General features: G+C 56.2%; 1 protein-coding gene across 7 annotated transcripts in view; it reads right to left on the bottom strand.

Moving 5' to 3' along the window:
• Window positions 1-25,822, bottom strand: part of UBXN11 (UBX domain protein 11) — a 91,261-nt gene that overhangs the window by 50,755 nt on the left and 14,684 nt on the right. For all 7 annotated transcript variants that reach the window (XM_063954731.1, XM_063954733.1, XM_063954728.1 and 4 more), the window contains one exon: window positions 20,654-20,754. In XM_063954731.1, coding sequence (XP_063810801.1) covers window positions 20,654-20,754 — 101 coding nt within the window. The remainder of the gene's footprint in view (window positions 1-20,653; window positions 20,755-25,822) is intronic.

Below are 25,822 nucleotides of genomic sequence, written 5' to 3'. Positions count from 1 at the left end.
TGTCCTTACCCTCACCCTCCCTCTAACTCCCCCTCAGCATCCCTACCCTCACTCTCCCCTAATTCCCCCTCAGCGTCCCTACCCTCACCCTCCCTCTACCTCCCCCTCAGCATCCCTACCCTCACCCTCCCTCTTACTCCCCCTCTGCATCCCTACCCTCACCCCCCCCCATAGTGTCCTTACCCTCACCCTCCCTTTAACTGCCCCTCAGCGTCCCTACCCTCACACTCCCCCTAATTCCCCCTCAGCATCCCTACCCTCACCCTCCCTCTTACTCCCCCTCTGCATCCCTACCCTCACCCCCCCCCATAGTGTTCTTGCCCTCACCCTCCCTCTAACTCCCCCTCAGCGTCCCTACCCTCACTCTCCCCCTAATTCCCCCTCAGTGTCCTTACCCTCACCCTCCCTCTAACCCCCTCAGCATCCCTACCCTCACCCCCCCCCCTCAGTGTCCCTACCCTTACTCTCCCCCTAATTCCTCCTCGGCGTCCCTACCCTTACCCTCCCTCTACCTCCCCCTCAGCATCCCTACCCTCACCCTCCCTCTTACTCCCCCTCTGCATCCCTACCCTCACCCCCCCCCCGTGTCCTTACCCTCACCCTCCCTCTAACTGCCCCTCAGCGTCCCTACCCTCACTCTCCCCCTAATTCCCCCTCAGCATCCCTACCCTCACCCTCCCTCTAACTCCCCCTCAGCATCCCTACCCTCACCCTCCCTCTAACTCCCCCTCAGCGTCCCTACCCTCACTCTCCCCCTAACTCACCCTCAGCGTCCCTACCCTCACCCCCCATGTCCTTACCCTCACCCTCCCTCTACCTCCCCCTCAGCATCCCTACCCTCACCCACCCTCTTAATCCCCCTCTGCATCCCTACCCTCACCCCGTGTCCTTTCCCTCACCCTCCCTCTAACTGCCCCTCAGCGTCCCTACCCTCACTCTCCCCCTAATTCCCCCTCAGCATCCCTACCGTCACCCTCCCTCTAACTCCCCCTCAGCATCCCTACCCTCACCCCCTCCCTCAGTGTCCTTACCCTCACCCTCCCTCTAACTCCCCCTCAGCGTCCCTATCCTCACTCTCCCCCTAATTCCCCCTCAGTGTCCCTACCCTCACCCCCCCAGTGTCCTTACCCTCACCCTCCCTCTAACCCCCTCACCCCCCCCCTCAGTGTCCTTACCCTCACCCTCCCTCTAACTCCCCCTCAGCGTCCCTACCCTCACTCTACCCCTAATTCCACCTCAGCGTCCCTACCCTCATCCTCCCTCTACCTCCCCCTCAGCATCCCTACCCTCACCCTCCCTCTTACTCCCCCTCTGCATCCCTACCCTCACCCCCCCCCCAGTGTCCTTACCCTCACCCTCCCGCTAACTCCCCCTCAGCATCCCTACCCTCACCCTCCCTCTAACTCCCCCTCAGCATCCCGACCCTCACCCCCCAATCAGTGTCCTTACCCTCAACCTCCCTCTAACTCCCCCTCAGCATCCCTACCCTCACTCTCCCCCTAATTCCCCCTCAGCTTCCCTACCCTCACCCTCCCTCTACCTCCCCCTCAGCATCCCTACCCTCACCCTCCCTCTAACTCCCCCTCAGCATCCCTACTCTCACCCCCTCCCTCAGTGTCCTTACCCTCACCCTCCCTCTAACTCCCCCTCAGCGTCCCTACCCTCACTCTCCCCCTAATTCCCCCTCAACGTCCCTACCTTCACCCCCTCAGTGTCCTTACCCTCACCCTCCCTCTAACCCCCTCAGCATCCCTACCCTCACCCCCCCCCCCCCCCCTTAGTGTCCCTACCCTCACTCTCCCCCTAATTTCTCCTCGGCGTCCCTACCCTTACCCTCCCTCTACCTCCCCCTCAGCATCCCTACCCTCACCCTCCCTCTTACTCCCCCTCTGCATCCCTACCCTCACCCCCCCCCCCCCGTGTCCTTACCCTCACCCTCCCTCTAACTGCCCCTCAGCGTCCCTACCCTCACTCTCCCCCTAACTCACCCTCAGCGTCCCTACCCTCACCCCCCCCCAGTGTCCTTACCCTCACCCTCCCTCTAACTGCCCCTCAGCGTCCCTACCCTCACTCTCCCCCTAACTCACCCTCAGCGTCCCTACCCTCACCCCCCCCCAGTGTCCTTACCCTCACCCTCCCTCTAACTGCCCCTCAGCGTCCCTACCCTCACTCTCCCCCTAATTCCCCCTCAGCATCCCTACCCTCACCCTCCCTCTAACTCCCCCTCAGCATCCCTACCCTCACCCTCCCTGTAACTCCCCCTCAGCATCCCTACCGTCGCCCCCTCCCTCAGTGTCCTTACCCTCACCCTCCCTCTAACTCCCCCTCAGCGTCCCTACCCTCACTCACCCCCTAACTCACCCTCAGCGTCCCTACCCTCACCCCCCATGTCCTTACCCTCACCCTCCCTCTACCTCCCCCTCTGCATCCCTACCCTCACCCCCCCGTGTCCTTACCCTCACCCTCCCTCTAACTGCCCTTCAGCATCCCTACTCTTACCCCCTCCCTCAGTGTCCTTACCCTCACCCTCCCTCTAACTCCCCCTCAGCGTCCCTACCCTCATTCTCCCCCTAATTCCCCCTCAACGTCCCCACCTTCACTCCCTCAGTGTCCTTACCCTCACCCTCCCTCTAAACCCCTCAGCATCCCTACCCACACCCCCCCCCCCCTCAGTGTCCCTACCCTCACTCTCCCCCTAATTCCTCCACGGCGTCCCTACCCTTACCCTCCCTCTACCTCCCCCTCAGCATATCTACCCTCATCCTCCCTCTTACTCCCCCTCTGCATCCCTACCCTCACCCCCCCATGTCCTTACCCTCACCCTCCCTCTAACTGCCCCTCAGCATCCCTACCCTCACTCTCCCCCTAATTCCCCCTCAGCATCCCTACCCTCACCCTCCCTCTAACTCCCCCTCAGCGTCCCTACCCTCACTCTCCCCCTAATTCCCCCTCAACGTCCCTACCTTCACCCCTTCAGTGTCCTTATCCTCACCCTCCCTCTAACCCCCTCAGCATCCCTACCCTCACTCTCCCCCTAACTCCCCCTCAGCATCCCTACCCTCGCCCCCTCCCTCAGTGTCCCTACCCTCACCCTCCCTCTAACTCCCCCTCAGCATCCCTACCCTCACTCTCCCCCTAACTCACCCTCAGCGTCCCTACCCTCACCCCCCATGTCCTTACCCTCACCCTCCCTCTACCTCCCCCTCTGCATCCCTACCCTCACCCTCCCTCTTACTCCCCCTCTGCATCCCTACCCTCACCCCCCCATGTCCTTACCCTCACCTTCCCTCTAACTGCCCCTCAGCATCCCTACCCTCACTCTCCCCCTAATTCCCCCTCAGCATCCCTACCCTCACCCTCCCTCTAACTCCCCCTCAGCATCCCTACTCTCACCCCCTCCCTCAGTGTCCTTACCCTCACCCTCCCTCTAACTCCCCCTCAGCGTCCCTACCCTCACTCTCCCCCTAACTCCCCCTCAGCGTCCCTACCCTCACTCTCCCCCTAATTCCCCCTCAACGTCCCTACCTTCACCCCCTCAGTGTCCTTACCCTCACCCTCCCTCTAACCCCCTCAGCATCCCTACCCTCACTCTCCCCCTAACTCCCCCTCAGCATCCCTACCCTCGCCCCCTCCCTCAGTTTCCCTACCCTCACCCTCCCTCTAACTCCCCCTCAGCATCCCTACCCTCACTCTCCCCCTAACTCACCCTCAGCGTCCCTACCCTCACCCCCCATGTCCTTACCCTAACCCTCCCTCTACCTCCCCCTCAGCATCCCTACCCTCACCCTCCCTCTACCTCCCCCTCAGCATCCCTACCCTCACCCTCCCTCTTACTCCCCCTCTGCATCCCTACCCTCACCCCCCCCGTGTCCTTACCCTCACCCTCCCTTTAACTCCCCCTCAGCATCCCTACCCTCACCCTCCCTCTAACTCCCCCTCAGCATCCCGACCCTCACCCCCCAATCAGTGTCCTTACCCTCAACCTCCCTCTAACTCCCCCTCAGCATCCCTACCCTCACTCTCCCCCTAATTCCCCCTCAGCTTCCCTACCCTCACCCTCCCTCTACCTCCCCCTCAGCATCCCTACCCTCACCCTCCCTCTTACTCCCCCTCTGCATCCCTACCCTCACCCCCCATGTCCTTACCCTAACCCTCCCTCTACCTCCCCCTCAGCATCCCTACCCTCACCCTCCCTCTTACTCCCCCTCTGCATCCCTACCCTCACCCCCCGTGTCCTTACCCTCACCCTCCCTCTAACTGCCCCTCAGCATCCCTACTCTCACCCCCTCCCTCAGTGTCCTTACCCTCACCCTCCCTCTAACTCCCCCTCAGCGTCCCTACCCTCACTCTCCCCCTAATTCCCCCTCAACGTCCCTACCTTCACCCCCCCTCTAACCCCCTCAGCATCCCTACCCTCACCCCCCCCCCCCCCTCAGTGTCCCTACCCTCACTCTCCCCCTAATTCCTCCTCGGCATCCCTACACTTACCCTCCCTCTACCTCCCCCTCAGCATCCCTACCTTCACCCTCCCTCTTACTCCCCCTCTGCATCCCTACCCTCACCCCCCCGTGTCCTTACCCTCACCCTCCCTCTAACTGCCCCTCAGCGTCCCTACCCTCACTCTCCCCCTAATTCCCCCTCAGCATCCCTACCCTCACCCCCTCCCTCAGTGTCCTTACCCTCACCCTCCCTCTAACTCCCCCTCAGCGTCCCTACCCTCACTCTACCCCTAATTCCACCTCAGCGTCCCTACCCTCATCCTCCCTCTACCTCCCCCTCAGCATCCCTACCCTCACCCTCCCTCTTACTCCCCCTCTGCATCCCTACCCTCACCCCCCCCAGTGTCCTTACCCTCACCCTCCCTCTAACTCCCCCTCAGCATCCCTACCCTCACCCTCCCTCTAACTCCCCCTCAGCATCCCGACCCTCACCCCCCAATCAGTGTCCTTACCCTCAACCTCCCTCTAACTCCCCCTCAGCATCCCTACCCTCACTCTCCCCCTAATTCCCCCTCAGCTTCCCTACCCTCACCCTCCCTCTACCTCCCCCTCAGCATCCCTACCCTCACCCTCCCTCTAACTCCCCCTCAGCATCCCCACTCTCACCCCCTCCCTCAGTGTCCTTACCCTCAACCCTCCCTCTAACTCCCCCTCAGCGTCCCTACCCTCACTCTCCCCCTAATTCCCCCTCAACGTCCCTACCTTCACCCCCTCAGTGTCCTTACCCTCACTCTAACCCCCTCAGCATCCCTACCCTCACCCCCCCCCCCCTTAGTGTCCCTACCCTCACTCTCCCCCTAATTTCTCCTCGGCGTCCCTACCCTTACCCTCCCTCTACCTCCCCCTCAGCATCCCTACCCTCACCCTCCCTCTTACTCCCCCTCTGCATCCCTACCCTCACCCCCCCCCCCGTGTCCTTACCCTCACCCTCCCTCTAACTGCCCCTCAGCGTCCCTACCCTCACTCTCCCCCTAACTCACCCTCAGCGTCCCTACCCTCACCCCCCCCAGTGTCCTTACCCTCACCCTCCCTCTAACTGCCCCTCAGCGTCCCTACCCTCACTCTCCCCCTAATTCCCCCTCAGCATCCCTACCCTCACCCTCCCTCTAACTCCCCCTCAGCATCCCTACCCTCACCCTCCCTGTAACTCCCCCTCAGCATCCCTACCGTCGCCCCCTCCCTCAGTGTCCTTACCCTCACCCTCCCTCTAACTCCCCCTCAGCGTCCCTACCCTCACTCACCCCCTAACTCACCCTCAGCGTCCCTACCCTCACCCCCCATGTCCTTACCCTCACCCTCCCTCTACCTCCCCCTCTGCATCCCTACCCTCACCCCCCCGTGTCCTTACCCTCACCCTCCCTCTAACTGCCCTTCAGCATCCCTACTCTTACCCCCTCCCTCAGTGTCCTTACCCTCACCCTCCCTCTAACTCCCCCTCAGCGTCCCTACCCTCATTCTCCCCCTAATTCCCCCTCAACGTCCCCACCTTCACTCCCTCAGTGTCCTTACCCTCACCCTCCCTCTAAACCCCTCAGCATCCCTACCCTCACCCCCCCCCCCTCAGTGTCCCTACCCTCACTCTCCCCCTAATTCCTCCACGGCGTCCCTACCCTTACCCTCCCTCTACCTCCCCCTCAGCATATCTACCCTCATCCTCCCTCTTACTCCCCCTCTGCATCCCTACCCTCACCCCCCCATGTCCTTACCCTCACCCTCCCTCTAACTGCCCCTCAGCATCCCTACCCTCACTCTCCCCCTAATTCCCCCTCAGCATCCCTACCCTCACCCTCCCTCTAACTCCCCCTCAGCGTCCCGACCCTCACTCTCCCCCTAATTCCCCCTCAACGTCCCTACCTTCACCCCTTCAGTGTCCTTATCCTCACCCTCCCTCTAACCCCCTCAGCATCCCTACCCTCACTCTCCCCCTAACTCCCCCTCAGCATCCCTACCCTCGCCCCCTCCCTCAGTGTCCCTACCCTCACCCTCCCTCTAACTCCCCCTCAGCATCCCTACCCTCACTCTCCCCCTAACTCACCCTCAGCGTCCCTACCCTCACCCCCCATGTCCTTACCCTCACCCTCCCTCTACCTCCCCCTCAGCATCCCTACCCTCACCCTCCCTCTTACTCCCCCTCTGCATCCCTACCCTCACCCCCCCATGTCCTTACCCTCACCTTCCCTCTAACTGCCCCTCAGCATCCCTACCCTCACTCTCCCCCTAATTCCCCCTCAGCATCCCTACCCTCACCCTCCCTCTAACTCCCCCTCAGCATCCCTACTCTCACCCCCTCCCTCAGTGTCCTTACCCTCACCCTACCTCTAACTCCTCCTCAGCGTCCCTACCCTCACTCTCCCCCTAATTCCCCCTCAACGTCCCTACCTTCACCCCCTCAGTGTCCTTATCCTCACCCTCCCTCTAACCCCCTCAGCATCCCTACCCTCACTCTCCCCCTAACTCCCCCTCAGCATCCCTACCCTCGCCCCCTCCCTCAGTGTCCCTACCCTCACCCTCCCTCTAACTCCCCCTCAGCATCCCTACCCTCACTCTCCCCCTAACTCACCCTCAGCGTCCCTACCCTCACCCCCCATGTCCTTACCCTCACCCTCCCTCTACCTCCCCCTCAGCATCCCTACCCTCACCCTCCCTCTTACTCCCCCTCTGCATCCCTACCCTCACCCCACCATGTCCTTACCCTCACCTTCCCTCTAACTGCCCCTCAGCATCCCTACCCTCACTCTCCCCCTAATTCCCCCTCAGCATCCCTACCCTCACCCTCCCTCTAACTCCCCCTCAGCATCCCTACTCTCACCCCCTCCCTCAGTGTCCTTACCCTCACCCTACCTCTAACTCCCCCTCAGCGTCCCTACCCTCACTCTCCCCCTAATTCCCCCTCAACGTCCCTACCTTCACCCCCTCAGTGTCCTTATCCTCACCCTCCCTCTAACCCCCTCAGCATCCCTACCCTCACTCTCCCCCTAACTCCCCCTCAGCATCCCTACCCTCGCCCCCTCCCTCAGTGTCCCTACCCTCACCCTCCCTCTAACTCCCCCTCAGCATCCCTACCCTCACTCTCCCCCTAACTCACCCTCAGCGTCCCTACCCTCACCCCCCATGTCCTTACCCTCACCCTCCCTCTACCTCCCCCTCAGCATCCCTACCCTCACCCTCCCTCTTACTCCCCCTCTGCATCCCTACCCTCACCCCCCGTGTCCTTACCCTCACCCTCCCTCTAACTGCCCCTCAGCATCCCTACTCTCACCCCCTCCCTCAGTGTCCTTACCCTCACCCTCCCTCTAACTCCCCCTCAGCGTCCCTACCCTCACTCTCCCCCTAACTCCCCCTCAGCGTCCCTACCCTCACTCTCCCCCTAATTCCCCCTCAACGTCCCTACCTTCACCCCCTCAGTGTCCTTACCCTCACCCTCCCTCTAACCCCCTCAGCATCCCTACCCTCACTCTCCCCCTAACTCCCCCTCAGCATCCCTACCCTCGCCCCCTCCCTCAGTTTCCCTACCCTCACCCTCCCTCTAACTCCCCCTCAGCATCCCTACCCTCACTCTCCCCCTAACTCACCCTCAGCGTCCCTACCCTCACCCCCCATGTCCTTACCCTAACCCTCCCTCTACCTCCCCCTCAGCATCCCTACCCTCACCCTCCCTCTTACTCCCCCTCTGCATCCCTACCCTCACCCCCCGTGTCCTTACCCTCACCCTCCCTCTAACTGCCCCTCAGCATCCCTACTCTCACCCCCTCCCTCAGTGTCCTTACCCTCACCCTCCCTCTAACTCCCCCTCAGCGTCCCTACCCTCACTCTCCCCCTAATTCCCCCTCAACGTCCCTACCTTCACCCCCCCTCTAACCCCCTCAGCATCCCTACCCTCACCCCCCCCCCCCCTCAGTGTCCCTACCCTCACTCTCCCCCTAATTCCTCCTCGGCGTCCCTACACTTACCCTCCCTCTACCTCCCCCTCAGCATCCCTACCTTCACCCTCCCTCTTACTCCCCCTCTGCATCCCTACCCTCACCCCCCCGTGTCCTTACCCTCACCCTCCCTCTAACTGCCCCTCAGCGTCCCTACCCTCACTCTCCCCCTAATTCCCCCTCAGCATCCCTACCCTCACCCCCTCCCTCAGTGTCCTTACCCTCACCCTCCCTCTAACTCCCCCTCAGCGTCCCTATCCTCACTCTCCCCCTAATTCCCCCTCAGTGTCCCTACTATCACCCCCCCAGTGTCCTTACCCTCACCCTCCCTCTAACCCCCTCACCCCCCCCTCAGTGTCCTTACCCTCACCCTCCCTCTACCTCCCCCTCAGCGTCCCTACCCTCACCCTCCCTCTTACTCCCCCTCTGCGTCCCTACCCTCACCCCCCCCAGTGTCCTTACCCTCACCCTCCCCCTAACTCCCCCTCAGCATCCCTACCCTCGCCCCCTCCCTCAGTGTCCCTACCCTCACCCTCCCTCTAACTCCCCCTCAGTATCCCTACCCTCACTCTCCCCCTAACTCACCCTCAGCGTCCCTACCCTCACCCCCCATGTCCTTACCCTCACCCTCCTTCTACCTCCCCCTCAGCATCCCTACCCTCACCCTCCCTCTTACTCCCCCTCTGCATCCCTACCCTCACCCCCCGTGTCCTTACCCTCACCCTCCCTCTAACTGCCCCTCAGCATCCCTACTCTCACCCCCTCCCTCAGTGTCCTTACCCTCACCCTCCCTCTAACTCCCCCTCAGCGTCCCTACCCTCACTCTCCCCCTAACTCACCCTCAGCGTCCCTACCCTCACCCCCCCCAGTGTCCTTACCCTCACCCTCCCTCTAACTGCCCCTCAGCGTCCCTACCCTCACTCTCCCCCTAAGCATCCCTACCCTCACCCTCCCTCTAACTCCCCCTCAGCATCCCTACTCTCACCCCCTCCCTCAGTGTCCTTACCCTCACCCTCCCTCTAACTCCCCCTCAGCGTCCCTACCCTCACTCTCCCCCTAATTCCCCCTCAACGTCCCTACCTTCACCCCCTCAGTGTCCTTACCCTCACCCTCCCTCTAACCCCCTCAGCATCCCTACCCTCACTCTCCCCCTAACTCCCCCTCAGCATCCCTACCCTCGCCCCCTCCCTCAGTGTCCCTACCCTCACCCTCCCTCTAACTCCCCCTCAGCATCCCTACCCTCACTCTCCCCCTAACTCACCCTCAGCATCCCTACCCTCACCCTCCCTCTTACTCCCCCTCTGCATCCCTACCCTCACCCCCCGTGTCCTTACCCTCACCCTCCCTCTAACTGCCCCTCAGCATCCCTACTCTCACCCCCTCCCTCAGTGTCCTTACCTTCCCCCTCCCTCTAACTCCCCCTCAGCGTCCCTACCCTCACTCTCCCCCTAATTCCCCCTCAACGTCCCTACCTTCACCCCCCCTCTAACCCCCTCAGCATCCCTACCCTCACCCCCTCCCTCAGTGTCCTTACCCTCCCCCTCCCTCTAACTCCCCCTCAGCGTCCCTACCCTCACTCTCCCCCTAATTCCCCCTCAACGTCCCTACCTTCACCCCCCCTCTAACCCCCTCAGCATCCCTACCCTCACCCCCCCCCTCAGTGTCCCTACCCTCACTCTCCCCCTAATTCCTCCTCGGCGTCCCTACCCTTACCCTCCCTCTACCTCCCCCTCAGCATCCCTACCCTCACCCTCCCTCTTACTCCCCCTCTGCATCCCTACCCCCCCGTGTCCTTACCCTCACCCTCCCTCTAACTGCCCCTCAGCGTCCCTACCCTCACTCTCCCCCTAATTCCCCCTCAGCATCCCTACCCTCACCCCCTCCCTCAGTGTCCTTACCCTCACCCTCCCTCTAACTCCCCCTCAGCGTCCCTATCCTCACTCTCCCCCTAATTCCCCCTCAGTGTCCCTACTGTCACCCCCCCAGTGTCCTTACCCTCACCCTCCCTCTAACCCCCTCACCCCCCCCTCAGTGTCCTTACCCTCACCCTCCCTCTACCTCCCCCTCAGCGTCCCTACCCTCACCCTCCCTCTTACTCCCCCTCTGCATCCCTACCCTCACCCCCCCGTGTCCTTACCCTCACTCTAACTGCCCCTCAGCGTCCCTACCCTCACTCTCCCCCTAATTCCCCCTCAACGTCCCTACCCTCACCCCCTCAGTGTCCTTACCCTCGCCCCCTCCCTCTAACCCCCTCAGCATCCATACCCTCACCCCCCCCCCCCTCAGTGTCCCTACCCTCACTCTCCCCCTAATTCCTCCTCGGCGTCCCTACCCTCACCCTCCCTCTTACTCCCCCTCTGCATCCCTACCCTCACCCCAGTGTCCTTACCCTCCCTCACCCTCCCTCTAACTGCCCCTCAGCGTCCCTACCATCACTCTGCCCCTAATTCCCCCTCAGCATCCCTACCCTCACCCTCCCCCTCAGCATCCCTACCCTCGCCCTCTCCCTCAGTGTCCTTACCCTCACCCTCCCTCTAACTCCCCCTCAGCGTCCCTACCCTCACTCTTCCCCTAACTCACCCTCAGCGTCCCTACCCTCACCCCCCATGTCCTTACCCTCACCCTCCCTCTACCTCCCCCTCAGCATCCCTACCCTCACCCTCCCTCTTACTCCCCCTCTGCATCCCTACCCTCACCCCCCCCATGTCCTTACCCTCACCCTCCCTCTAACTGCCCCTCAGCATCCCTACCCTCACTCTCCCCCTAATTCCCCCTCAGCATCCCTACCCTCACCCTCCCTCTAACTCCCCCTAAGCATCCCTACCCTCACCCTCCCTCTAACTCCCCCTCAGCATCCCTACCCTCGCCCCCTCCCTCAGTGTCCTTACCATCACCCTCCCTCTAACTCCCCCTCAGCGTCCCTACCCTCACTCTCCCCCTAACTCACCCTCAGCGTCCCTACCCTCACCCCCCCCAGTGTCCTTACCCTCACCCTCCCTCTAACTGCCCCTCAGCGTCCCTACCCTCACTCTCCCCCTAATTCCCCCTCAGCATCCCTACCCTCACCCTCCCTCTAACTCCCCCTCAGCATCCCTACTCTCACCCCCTCCCTCAGTGCCCTTACCCTCACCCTCCCTCTAACTCCCCCTCAGCGTCCCTACCCTCACTCTCTCCCTAATTCCCCCTCAACGTCCCTACCTTCACCCCCTCAGTGTCCTTACCCTCACCCTCCCTCTAACCCCCTCAGCATCCCTACCCTCACTCTCCCCCTAACTCCCCCTCAGCATCCCTACCCTCACTCTCCCCCTAACTCCCCCTCAGCATCCCTACCCTCGCCCCCTCCCTCAGTGTCCCTACCCTCACCCTCCCTCTAACTCCCCCTCAGCATCCCTACCCTCACTCTCCCCCTAACTCACCCTCAGCGTCCCTACCCTCACCCCCCATGTCCTTACCCTCACCCTCCCTCTACCTCCCCCTCAGCATCCCTACCCTCACCCTCCCTCTTACTCCCCCTCTGCATCCCTACCCTCACCCCCCGTGTCCTTACCCTCACCCTCCCTCTAACTGCCCCTCAGCATCCCTACTCTCACCCCCTCCCTCAGTGTCCTTACCCTCACCCTCCCTCTAACTCCCCCTCAGCGTCCCTACCCTCACTCTCCCCCTAATTCCCCCTCAACGTCCCTACCTTCACCCCCCCTCTAACCCCCTCAGCATCCCTACCCTCACCCCCCCCCCCCTCAGTGTCCCTACCCTCACTCTCCCCCTAATTCCTCCTCGGCGTCCCTACCCTTACCCTCCCTCTACCTCCCCCTCAGCATCCCTACCCTCACCCTCCCTCTTACTCCCCCTCTGCATCCCTACCCTCACCCCCCGTGTCCTTACCCTCACCCTCCCTCTAACTGCCCCTCAGCGTCCCTACCCTCACTCTCCCCCTAATTCCCCCTCAACGTCCCTACCCTCACCCCCTCAGTGTCCTTACCCTCGCCCCCTCCCTCTAACCCCCTCAGCATCCATACCCTCACCCCCCCCCCCTCAGTGTCCCTACCCTCACTCTCCCCCTAATTCCTCCTCGGCGTCCCTACCCTCACCCTCCCTCTTACTCCCCCTCTGCATCCCTACCCTCACCCCCCCCCCCAGTGTCCTTACCCTCACCCTCCCTCTAACTGCCCCTCAGCGTCCCTACCCTCACTCTGCCCCTAATTCTCCCTCAGCATCCCTACCCTCACCCTCCCCCTCAGCATCCCTACCCTCACCCTCCCTCTTACTCCCCCTCTGCATCCCTACCCTCACCCCCCCCAGTGTCCTTACCCTCACCCTCCCTCTAACTGCCCCTCAGCGTCCCTACCCTCACTCTCCCCCTAACTCACCCTCAGCGTCCCTACCCTCACCCCCCATGTCCTTACCCTAACCCTCCCTCTACCTCCCCCTCAGCATCCCTACCCTCACCCTCCCTCTTACTCCCCCTCTGCATCCCTACCCTCACCCCCCCATGTCCTTACCCTCACCCTCCCTCTAACTGCCCCTCAGCATCCCTACCCTCACTCTCCCCCTAATTCCCCCTCAGCATCCCTACCCTCACCCTCCCTCTAACTCCCCCTCAGCATCCCTACCCTCACCCCCTCCCTCAGTGTCCTTACCCTCACCCTCCCTCTAACTCCCCCTCAGCGTTCCTATCCTCACTCTCTCCCTAATTCCCCCTCAGCGTCCCTACCCTCACCCCCCCCAGTGTCCTTACCCTCACCCTCCCTCTAACCCCCTCACCCCCCCTCAGTGTCCTTACCCTCACCCTCCCTCTACCTCCCCCTCAGCGTCCCTACCCTCACTCTCCCCCTAATTCCCCCTCAACGTCCCTACCTTCACCCCCTCAGTGTCCTTACCCTCACCCTCCCTCTAACCCCCTCAGCATCCCTACCCTCACTCTCCCCCTAACTCCCCCTCAGCATCCCTACCCTCGCCCCCTCCCTCAGTGTCCCTACCCTCACCCTCCCTCTAACTCCCCCTCAGCGTCCCTACCCTCACTCTCCCCCTAATTCCCCCTCAACGTCCCTACCCTCACCCCCCCTCAACGTCCCTACCTTCACCCCCCCTCAGTGTCCTTACCCTCACCCTCCCTCTAACACCCTAAGCATCCCTACCCTCACCCCCTCAGTGTCCTTACACTCGCCCTCCCTCTAACTCCCCCTCAGTGTCCCTACCCTCACTTTCCCCCTAATTCCTCCTCGGCGTCCCTACCCCCCCCCCCCCAGTGTCCTTACCCTCACCATCCCTCTAACTCCCCACCAGCGTCCCTACCCTCACCCTCCCTCTAATTACCCCTCAGCATGAGTACCCTCAACCTCCCTCTAACTGCAGCTCTCCCTACCTTCAGCCAGAAGCCCAGCAACCTGCCAGTATAAATACTGTATAAGGACTCGGAGGCAGCTCTGGCATGTTTTGCCTGTGCTCCACTCCTCCCAAAAAAAAATTGCCAGCTGGACCGATGGATCGGCGGGCAGGGGGGGTTTCCAGGTACTCTGAAACCACCCCCTGCATGCGTGTATGCGGCTACTACTGTATAGTGTAACATGAATAATAAGAATTTACTTACCGATAATTCTATTTCTCGTAGTCCGTAGTGGATGCTGGGGACTCCGTCAGGACCATGGGGAATAGCGGCTCCGCAGGAGACAGGGCACAAAAAGTAAGCTTTTAGGATCACATGGTGTGTACTGGCTCCTCCCCCTATGACCCTCCTCCAAGCCTCAGTTAGGTACTGTGCCCGGACGAGCGTACACAATAAGGAAGGATATTGAACCCCGGGTAAGACTCATACCAGCCACACCAATCACACCGTATAACTTGTGATCTGAACCCAGTTAACAGTATGACAAACGTAGGAGCCTCTGAACAGACGGCTCACAACAAATAACAACCCGATTTTTTTGTAACAATAACTATGTACAAGTATTGCAGACAATCCGCACTTGGGATGGGCGCCCAGCATCCACTACGGACTACGAGAAATAGAATTATCGGTAAGTAAATTCTTATTTTCTCTAACGTCCTAAGTGGATGCTGGGGACTCCGTCAGGACCATGGGGATTATACCAAAGCTCCCAAACGGGCGGGAGAGTGCGGATGACTCTGCAGCACCGAATGAGAGAACTCAAGGTCCTCCTCAGCCAGGGTATCAAATTTGTAGAATTTTGCAAACGTGTTTGCCCCTGACCAAGTAGCAGCTCGGCAGAGTTGTAATGCAGAGACTCCCCGGGCAGCCGCCCAGGATGAGCCCACTTTCCTTGTGGAATGGGCCTTGACAGATTTAGGTTGTGGCAAGCCTGCCACAGAATGTGCAAGTTGAATTGTGCTACAAATCCAACGAGCAATCGTCTGCTTAGAAGCAGGAGCACCCATCTTGTTGGGTGCATACAATATAAGCAGTGAGTCAGACTTTCTGACTCCAGCCGTTCTTGAAATATATATTTTCAATGCCCGGACCACGTCCAACAACTTGGAATCCTCCAACTCGTTAGTAGCCGCAGGCACCACAATAGGCTGGTTCAGGTGAAACGCTGACACCACCTTAGGCAGAAAATGAGGACGCGTCCGCAGTTCTGCCCTGTCCGTATGGAAAATCAGATATGGGCTCTTATATGATAAAGCCGCCAATTCTGATACTCTCCTGGCTGAAGCCAGGGCCAGTAGCATGGTTACTTTCCATGTAAGATACTTCATCTCCACCGATTTGAGCGGCTCAAACCAATGGGATTTTAGAAAATCCAAGACTACATTAAGATCCCACGGTGCCACTGGGGGCACAACCGGGGGCTGTATATGTAGTACTCCTTTTACAAAAGTCTGGACTTCAGGAACTGAAGCCAATTCTTTCTGGAAGAAAATCGACAGGGCCGAAATTTGAACCTTAATGGACCCCAATTTGAGGCCCATAGACAATCCTGTTTGCAGGAAATGTAGGAATCGACCCAGTTGAAATTCCTCCGTGGGGGCCTTCCTGGCCTCACACCACGCAACATATTTCCTCCAAATGCGGTGATAATGTTGTGCAGTCACCTCCTTCCTGGCCTTTACCAGTGTAGGAATGACCTCTTCCGGAATGCCTTTTTCCTTTAGAATTCGGCGTTCAACCGCCATGCCGTCAAACGCAGCCGCGGTAAGTCTTGGAATAGACACGGTCCCTGCTGAAGCAGGTCCCGTCTTAGAGGTAGAGGCCACGGATCCTCCGTGAGCATCTCTTGAAGTTCCGGGTATCAAGTTCTTCTTGGCCAATCCGGAGCCACTAGTATCGTTCTTACTCCCTTTTGCCGTATAATTCTCAGTACTTTTGGTATGAGAGGCAGAGGAGGGAACACATACACTGACTGGAACACCCACGGTGTTACCAGAGCGTCCACAGCTATTGCCTGAGGATCTCTTGACCTGGCGCAATACCTGTCCAGTTTTTTGTTGAGGCGGGACGCCATCATATCCACCATTGGTTTTTCCCAACGGTTCACAATCATGTGGAAGACTTCTGGATGAAGTCCCCACTCTCCCGGGTGTAGATCGTGTCTGCTGAGGAAGTCTGCTTCCCAGTTGTCCACTCCCGGAATGAATACTGCTGACAGTGCTATCACATGATCTTCCGCCCAGCGAAGAATCCTTGCAGCTTCTGCCATTGCTGTCCTGCTTCTTGTGCCGCCCTGTCTGTTTACGTGGGCGACTGCCGTGATGTTGTCCGACTGGATCAACACCGGCTGACCCTGAAGCAGGGGTTTTGCCAGACTTAGAGCATTGTAAATCGCTCTTAGCTCCAGTATATTTATGTGAAGAGACATCTCCAGGCTTGACCATACTCCCTGGAAGTTTCTTCCTTGTGTGACCGCTCCCCAGCCTCTCAGACTGGCATCCGTGGTCACCAGGACCCAGTCCTGTATGCCGAATCTGCGGCCCTCTAACAGATGAGCACTCTGCAACCACCACAGAAGAGACACCCTTGTCCGTGGCGATAAGGTTATCCGCTGATGCATCTGCAGATGCGATCCGGACCATTTGTCCAGCAGATCCCACTGAAAAGTTCGTGCGTGGAATCTGCCGAATGGAATCGCTTCGTAAGAAGCCACCATCTTTCCCAGGATTCTTGTGCATTGATGCACAGACACTGTCCCTGGTTTTAGGAGGTTCCTGACAAGTTCGGATAACTCCCTGGCTTTCTCCTCCGGAAGAAACACCTTTTTCTGAACCGTGTCCAGAATCATTCCCAGGAACAGCAGACGTGTCGTCGGGGTCAACTGAGATTTTGGAAAATTCAGAATCCACCCGTGTTGTTGCAGCACTAGTTGGGTTAGTGCTACTCCGTCTTCCAGCTGTTCTCTGGATCTTGCCCTTATCAGGAGATCGTCCAAGTAAGGGATAATTAATACGCCTCTTCTTCGTAGAAGGATCATCATTTCGGCCATTACCTTGGTAAAGACCCGAGGTGCCGTGGACAATCCAAACGGCAGCGTCTGAAACTGATAATGACAGTTTTGCACCACGAACCTGAGGTACCCTTGATGTGAAGGGCAAATTGGGACATGCAGGTAAGCGTCCTTTATGTCCAGGGACACCATAAAGTCCCCTTCTTCCAGATTCGCTATCACTGCTCTGAGTGACTCCATCTTGAACTTGAATTTTTGTATGTACAGGTTCAAAGATTTGAGATTTAGAATAGGTCTTACCGAGCCGTCCGGCTTCGGTACCACAAATAGCGTGGAGTAATACCCCTTTCCCTGTTGTAGGAGGGGTACCTTGACTATCACCTGCTGAGCAAACAGCTTGTGAATGGCTTCCAATACCGTCGCCCTGTCCGAGGGAGACGTTGGCAAAGCAGACTTTAGGAACCGGCGAGGGGGAGACTTCTCGAATTCCAACCTGTACCCCTGAGATACTACCTGTAGAATCCAGGGGTCCACCTGTGAGCACGCCCACTGTGCGCTGAAATTCTTGAGTCGACCCCCCACCGTTCCTGAGTCCGCTTGTAAGGCCCCAGCGTCATGCTGAGGGCTTTGCAGAACCCTGGGAGGGCTTCTGTTCCTGGGCAGGGGCTGCTTGCTGCCCTCTCTTACCCCTTCCTCTGCCCCGAGGCAGATATGACTGTCCTTTTGTCCGCTTGTTCTTATAGGAACGAAAAGACTGCGGCTGAAAAGACGGTGTCTTTTTCTGTTGGGAGGGGGTCTGAGGTAAAAAAGTGGATTTTCCGGCAGTTGCCGTAGCCACCAGATCCGATAGACCGACGCCAAATAATTCCTCCCCTTTATACGGCAATACTTCCATATGTCGTTTGGAATCCGCATCACCTGACCACTGTCGCGTCCATAAACTCCTTCTGGCAGATATGGACATCGCATTTACTCTCGATGCCAGAGTGCAAATATCTCTCTGCGCATCTCGCATATAAAGGAAAGCATCCTTTAATTGCTCTATAGTCAATAAAATACTGTCCCTATCCAGGGTATCAATATTTTCAGTCAGGGAATCCAACCAGACGACCCCAGCACTGCACATCCAGGCTGAGGCGATGGCTGGTCGCAGTATAACACCAGTATGAGTGTATATACTTTTCAGGGTAGTTTCCAGCCTCCTATCAGCTGGATCCTTGAGGGCGGCCGTATCAGGAGACGGTAACGCCACTTGTTTCGATAAGCGTGTGAGCGCCTTATCCACCCTAGGGGGTGTTTCCCAGCGCGCCCTAACCTCTGGCGGGAAAGGGTATAATGCTAATAACTTTTTTGAAATTAGCATTTTTCTATCTGGGTTAACCCACGCTTCATCACATACATCATTTAATTCCTCTGATTCAGGAAAAACTACAGGTAGTTTTTTCACCCCCCACATAATACCCCTTTTTGTGGTACTTGTAGTATCAGAGATATGCAAAGCCTCCTTCATTGCCGTGATCATATAACGTGTGGCCCTACTTGAAAATACGTTTGTTTCATCACCGTCGACACTAGATTCAGTGTCTGTGTCTGGGTCTGTGTCGACCGACTGAGGTAAAGGGCGCTTTACAGCCCCTGACGGTGTCTGAGACGCCTGGGCAGGTACTAATTGGTTTGCCGGCCGTCTCATGTCGTCAACTGATTTTTGTAATGTGCTGACATTATCACGTAATTCCATAAACAAAGCCATCCATTCCGGTGTCGACTCCCTGGGGGGTGACATCACCATTATCGGCAATTGCTCTGCCTCCACGCCAACATCGTCCTCATACATGTCGACACACACGTACCGACACACAGCAGACACACAGGGAATGCTCTTATCGAAGACAGGACCCCACTAGCCCTTTGGGGAGACAGAGGGAGAGTTTGCCAGCACACACCCAAGCGCTATAATATATATGGGAACAACCCTATATAAGTGTTGTTCCTTATAGCCGCTTAAATATATAAAAATATCGCCAAAATATGCCCCCCCTCTCTGTTTTACCCTGTTTCTGTAGTGCAGTGCAGGGTAGAGTCCTGGGAGCCTTCCTCACAGCGGAGCTGAGCAGGAAAATGGCGCTGTGTGCTGAGGAGAATAAGCCCCGCCCCCTATTCCGGCGGGCTTTTCTCCCGGAGTTTTAGACATTTGGCATGGGTTAAATACATACATATAGCCTTAATGGCTATATGTGATGTATTCTTTTGCCATAAAAGGTATTATATATTGCTGCCCAGGGCGCCCCCAGCAGCGCCCTGCACCCTCCGTGACCGTCTGGTGTGAAGTGTGTGACAACAATGGCGCACAGCTGCAGTGCTGTGCGCTACCTTCATGAAGACTGAAGAGCCTTCTGCCGCCTGTTTCCGGACCTTCAATCTTCAGCATCTGTAAGGGGGGTCGGCGGCGCGGCTCCGGGACGAACCCCAGGGTGAGACCTGTGTTCCGACTCCCTCTGGAGCTAATGGTGTCCAGTAGCCTAAGAATCCAATCCATCCTGCACGCAGGTGAGTTGAAATTCTCTCCCCTAAGTCCCTCGATGCAGTGAGCCTGTTGCCAGCAGGACTCACTGAAAATAAAAAACCTAAAAAACTTTTTCTAAGCAGCTCTTTAGGAGAGCCACCTAGATTGCACCCTGCTCGGACGGGCACAAAAACCTAACTGAGGCTTGGAGGAGGGTCATAGGGGGAGGAGCCAGTACACACCATGTGATCCTAAAAGCTTACTTTTTGTGCCCTGTCTCCTGCGGAGCCGCTATTCCCCATGGTCCTGACGGAGTCCCCAGCATCCACTTAGGACGTTAGAGAAAAGGGGCAATACTGTGGGCATTGTGTATAAGAGTTACTACTGTGTAGCGTAATATATATAATGGGCACTACTGTGAACATTGGGGGTAATTCCAAGTTGATCGCAGTAGGAATTTTGTTAGCAGTTGGGCAAAGCCATGTGCACTGCAGGGGAGGTAGATATAACATGTGCAGAGAGAGAAAGATTTGGGTGTGGTGTGTTCAATCTGCAGTCTAAATTGCAGTGTAAAAATAAAGCAGCCATTATTTACCCTGCACAGAAATAAAATAACCCACTCAAATCTAACTCTTTCTGCACATGTTATATCTACCTCCCCTGCAGTGCACATGGTTTTGCCCAATTGCTAACAAACCTGCTGCTGCGATCAACTCAGAATTACCCCCATTGTGTATGAGAGTTACTACTGTGTGGTGTAAAGTGTCTAAGGGACACTACGGTGTGGTGTAACATGTCTAAGGGACTACGTGTGGTGTAATTCGAATAATATTGTGCTACTGTGTGGCATAATTTGAATTGGGGGTACTATTGTGAGGCCATGCCCCTTCCTCATGAGACCATGCCCCCTTTTTTGCAGCGCATGCCTTCGATGCACGCTGTTCCTTTATGGGTTAAGGTAGGGCACAAAATTGTAGTTTGCAGGGAGGCGCCAAAAACCCTAGCACCTCTCAGATGTTTTTTTGAAGGAGCATCACTTACATGGCAAAACCATGCCAAGTGTTTGCCCCTTTAAAAAAACAGTCTGACATCGGCCGGCATCCCACACCTCCGACGATCTCGGACTCCATTACATCCCGTCCCTGGGATGTAAACACTCATCAAAACTCATGCAGGCACAGAATTTGGCTAACTTGATACAGACATGCAAAAAACATGTTTCCTGAGAGTAGAAAAGATGAAATCACTAGCTGCAGGAAACATATGTTTGTTTGTTTTTCCAGGTTCTTTATATAAGGACAACTAAAGCACAGATAAAGGGACATCAATACTAACCTTTAACTGAATTTCTCGCTTTTGTAATCGCACTCTTGTCTCCAGTTCACTGACTCGTTTTACGGTGGTGCTTAGAAGATCGAAATCACTTGGGACAGAACCTATAACAAAGAAATAAAAACTTTGTAAACAATTCCTCACTCAGTTATATATATTCTATCAATGGGGGTCATTCCGAGTTGATCGCTCGCTGCCGATTTTCGCAGCGCAGCGATCAGGTAAAAAATGGCAAAACTGCGCATGCGTATGTACCGCAATGTGCAGGCGCGTCATACGGGTACAAAGCGGTTCGTTGCTAACGAAGAATCCATTCGCACAGCTGATCGCAAGGAGATTGACAGGAAGAAGGCGTTTATGGGTGTCAACTGCCCGTTATCTGGAAGTGGTTGGAAAAACGCAGATGTGTCCAAGCGTTTGCAGGGCGAGTGTGTGACATCAATTCCGGGACCGGACAGGCTGAAGTGATCGCAAGGGCTGAGTAAATCCAGACCTACTCTGAAACTGCACAAAATGTTTTTGCAGAGCTCGGCTGCAAAGGCGTTCGCACACTTGAAAAGCAAAAAATAAGAATTTACTCACCGGTAATTCTATTTCTCGTAGTCCGTAGTGGATGCTGGGTACTCCGTAAGGACCATGGGGAATAGACGGGCTCCGCAGGAGACTGGGCACTCTTAAAAGAAAGATTAGGTACTATATCTGGTGTGCACTGGCTCCTCCCTCTATGCCCCTCCTCCAGACCTCAGTTAAGGAAACTGTGCCCGGAAGAGCTGACATTACTAGGAAAGGATTTGGAATCCAGGGTAAGACTCATACCAGCCACACCAATCACACCGTACAACTTGTGATAACTATACCCAGTTAACAGTATGAATAACAACTGAGCCTCATGTAATAGATGGCTCATAACAATAACCCTTTATTTAAGCAATAACTATATACAAGTATTGCAGAAAGTCCGCACTTGGGACGGGCTCCGAGCATCCACTACGGACTACGAGAAATAGAATTACCGGTGAGTAAATTCTTATTTTCTCTGACGTCCTAGTGAATGCTGGGTACTCCGTAAGGACCATGGGGATTATACCAAAGCTCCCAAATGGGCGGGAGAGTGCGGATGACTCTGCAGCACCGAATGAGCAAACTCAAGGTCCTCCTCAGCCAGGGTATCAAACTTGTAGAATTTTGCAAAAGTGTTTGAACCCGACCAAGTAGCAGCTCGGCAAAGTTGTAAAGCCGAGACCCCTCGGGCAGCCGCCCAAGAAGAGCCCACCTTCCTTGTGGAATGGGCTTTCACTGATTTAGGATGCGGCAGTCCAGCCGCAGAATGCGCAAACTGAATCGTGCTACAGATCCAGCGAGCAATAGTCTGCTTTGAAGCAGGAGCACCCAGCTTGTTGGGTGCATGCAGGATAAACAGCGAGTCAGTTTTTCTGACTCTAGCCGTCCTGGAAACATAGATTTTCAGGGCCCGGACTACGTCCAGCAACTTGGAATCCTCCAAGTCCCTAGTAGCCGCAGGCACCACAATAGGTTGGTTCAAATGAAACGATGATACCACCCTAGGGAGAAATTGGGGACGAGTCCTCAATTCTGCCCTTTCCATATGGAAGATCAGATATGGGCTTATACATGACAAAGCCGCCAATTCTGACACACGCCTAGTCCAAGCTAAGGCCAAAAGCATGACCACTTTCCACGTGAGATATTTTAACTCCACGGTCTTAAGTGGCTCAAACCAGTGGGATTTTAGGAATCCAACACAACGTTAAGATCCCAAGGTGCCACTGGAGGCACAAAAGGGGCTGAATATGCAGCACCCCTGTAACAACGTCCGAACCTTAGGCAGTGAAGCCAGTTTTTTTGAGATAAAAAGGGATAGGGCTGAAATCTTGGCCTTTATGGATCCTAATTTTAGGCCCATAGTCACTCCTGACTGTAGGAAGTGCAGGAATCGACCCCGCTGGAATTCCTCTGTAGGGCCTTCCCGGCCACACACCAAGCAACCTATTTTCGCCATATACAGTGAAAAAGTCTTGCTGTCACGTCTTTCCTAGCCTTTATCAGCGTAGGAATAACTGCATCCGGAATGCCCTTTTCCGTAGGATCCGGCGTTCAACCGCCATGCCGTCCAACGCAGCCGCGGTAAGTCTTGGAACAGACAGGGCACCTGTTGCAACATGTCCTGTCTGAGAGGCAGAGGCCATGGGTCCTCCGAGATCATTTCTTGCAGTTCCGGGTACCGAGTCCTTCTTGGCCAATCCGGAGCAAAGAATATTGTTCACACTCCTCCTTTTATTACAATTCTCAGCCCTTTGGTCTGAGAGGAAGAGGAGGGAATACATAGACCGACTGGAACACCCACGGTGTTACTAGTGCGACCACAGCTATCGCCTGAGAGTCCCTTGACCCAGCGTAAAACCTTTTTTATCTTTTTATTGAGGTGGGACGCCATCTAGTCCACCTGAGGCAGTTCCCATCAATTTGCAAAACTGCATGAAGACTTCCTGATGAAGTCACCACTTTCCCGGGTGGAGGTCGTGCCTGCTGAGGAAGTCTGCTTCCCAGTTCCCGGAATGAACACTGCTGACAGTGCGCTTACTTGATTCTCCGCCCAGCGAAGAATTCTGGTGGCTTCTACCCTCACCACCCTACTCCTTGTGCCGCCTTGGCGGTTTACATGAGCCCCTGCGGTCTGACTGGATCAGAACTGGTTGGTCGCGAAGCAGGAACTCTGCTTGACTTAGGGCGTTGTATATGGCCCTTAGTTCCAGGATATTGATGTGAAGGCAAGTCTGTTGGCTTGACCACAAACCTTGGAATTTTCTTCCCTGTGTAACTGCCCCCCACCCTCGGAGGCTTGCATCCGTGGTCACCAGGACCCAGTCCTGAATGCCGAATCTGCGGCCCTCGAGAAGGTGAGCACTCCGCAGCCACCACAGGAGAGACACCCTGGCCCTGGGGGATAGGGTGATTAACCGATGCATCTGAAGATGTGATCCGGACCACTTGTCCAGTAAGTTCCATTGTCCTTGCATGGAACCAGCCGAAGGGGATGGCCTCGTATGATGCCACCATCCTTCCCAGGACTCGAGTGCAGTGATGCACTGACACCTGTTTTGGTTTTCAATAGATTCCTGACCAGTGTCATGAGCTCCTGAGCTCTCTCTATCGGGAGATAAACCCTTTTCTGGTCTGTGTCTAGGATCATGCCTAGGCGAGGCAGATGAGCTGTAGGAACCAACTGTTACTTCGGAATATATAGAATCCAGTCGTGTTGCCGTTTCACTTCCAGAGAAGGTGATACGCTGTCCAGCAACTGCTCTCTTGATCTCGCTTTTATGAGGAGATCATCCAAGTATGTAATAATAGTGACACCTTGCTTCCGCAGGATCACCATCATATCCGCCATTACCTTGGTTAAATTGGTAATGACAATCCCGTACCGCAATTCTGAGGTACGCCTGATGAGGTGGATAAATGGGGACATGAAGGTATGCATCCCTTATGTCCCGATTCACGATAAAGTCTCCCCCTTTTCAGGCTTGCAATGACCGCTCTTAGCGATTCCATCTTGAACTTGAACCTTTTCAGGTATATGTTCAGGGATTTTAATTCAATATGGGTCTAACCGAACCGTCTGGTTTCAGGATTATAACATGGTCGAATAATAACACCCTCTTGTTGAAGGAGGGGACCCTTGACCACCACCTGTTGAAGATACAATTTACGAATTGCAGTTAACACTGGCTCCCTCTCTTGGGGGGAAGCGCGCCGGGTCCTCGGTGAGGGGGCATCTTCTCCCAGTCCAGCCTGTATCCCTGCGACACAATTTCTATTGCCCAGGGATCTAACAGGGAGTGAACCCACTTGTGGCTGAACTTACGAAGGCGTGTCCCCACCGGGCCTAGCTCCGCCTGTGGAGCCCCAGCAACATGCGGTGGATTTTTGTAGAGGCCGGGGAGGACTTCTGTTCCTGGGGATTAGCTGTGTTGTACAGCTTCTTTCCTCTGCCCCCAGCTCTGACAAGAAAGGACGCACCTCAGACTTTGTTTCTTTATTCGAAAAGCTGCATTTAATAATGTCATGCTTTCCCAGGCTGTGCAGGAATATAGGGCAAACTAGCAGAATTACCAACTATAGCTGTGGAGACCAGGCCCGAGAACCTTTCTCCACACAATCCTCAGCCTTCCATATGCCTCTTAAGTCGGCATCATCTGTCCAATGTATATTCTACAGGACACGTCAAGCAGAAATCGACATAGCTTTTGACTCTAGGACCCATTATACTCATGTCCCTTTGGGCATGCTTTATAATTATATATCAATCACTTAAGACAGCATCTTAACATATTTATATGCATACTAGGGTCTCAATCTCTGCTGATAAGGTACCTGTCCACGTTGCCACAGCGCTATAAACCCATGCCGACACAATCGCCGGTCTGGGTAGTATACTAGAATGTGCACACTATCTGCAGGATCCCTGAGAATAGCTAGCGCAAACAGTACACCCAAGGGGAAGATTCTCAACACATCCTGGCCCTAGTGGGGAAAGGATACAGCCTGAGAATTCTCTTGTGGGAAGCTGCCGTCTCTTGTCTGGAGATTCCCGCTCTTTTTCCTCATGAGAGGAGGGAAATTTACCTCAGCATTCTTCCCCTTAACATGTATACTCTCGTGTCAGGGACAGATGAGTCATCAGTGATATGCAAATCATCTTTTATTCCAATAATCATATATTGAATATCTTTTAGCCCTATTGGCTGTAACTTTGCATTATCTTAGTCGACAGTGGAGTTAAACTCCGTGTCGATACCAGTGTTTGTTATTTTGGATGGTGAGCATAGAGAGACTCTGAAGGACTCTGTGACATAGGGACAGACCAGGGTAGATTTCCTTTCTGTTCCCTAACCTTTTGTGCAATAATTTTACCTCAGCACTTACACATATCCAAACAGGTGTCGGCGTTGTCGACGGAGACACCCTCCCACACACATATCCGCTCTATCACCTCCTTAGAGGAGCCTTTTACCTCAGACATGTCGACACACGCGTACCGACACACCACACACACAGGGGATGCTCTATTTGAAGACAGTTCCCCCACCAGGCCCTTTGGAGAGACAGAGAGAGAGTATGCCAGCACACACCACAGCGCTATATAATACA

Source organism: Pseudophryne corroboree, chromosome 2 (genome assembly GCF_028390025.1).
Source record: "Pseudophryne corroboree isolate aPseCor3 chromosome 2, aPseCor3.hap2, whole genome shotgun sequence".
In the NCBI taxonomy this organism is placed as follows: Eukaryota; Metazoa; Chordata; class Amphibia; order Anura; family Myobatrachidae; genus Pseudophryne; species Pseudophryne corroboree.
The sequence above is the reverse complement of the archived record's forward strand: the minus strand, read 5'-3'. Positions and strand labels throughout refer to the sequence as shown.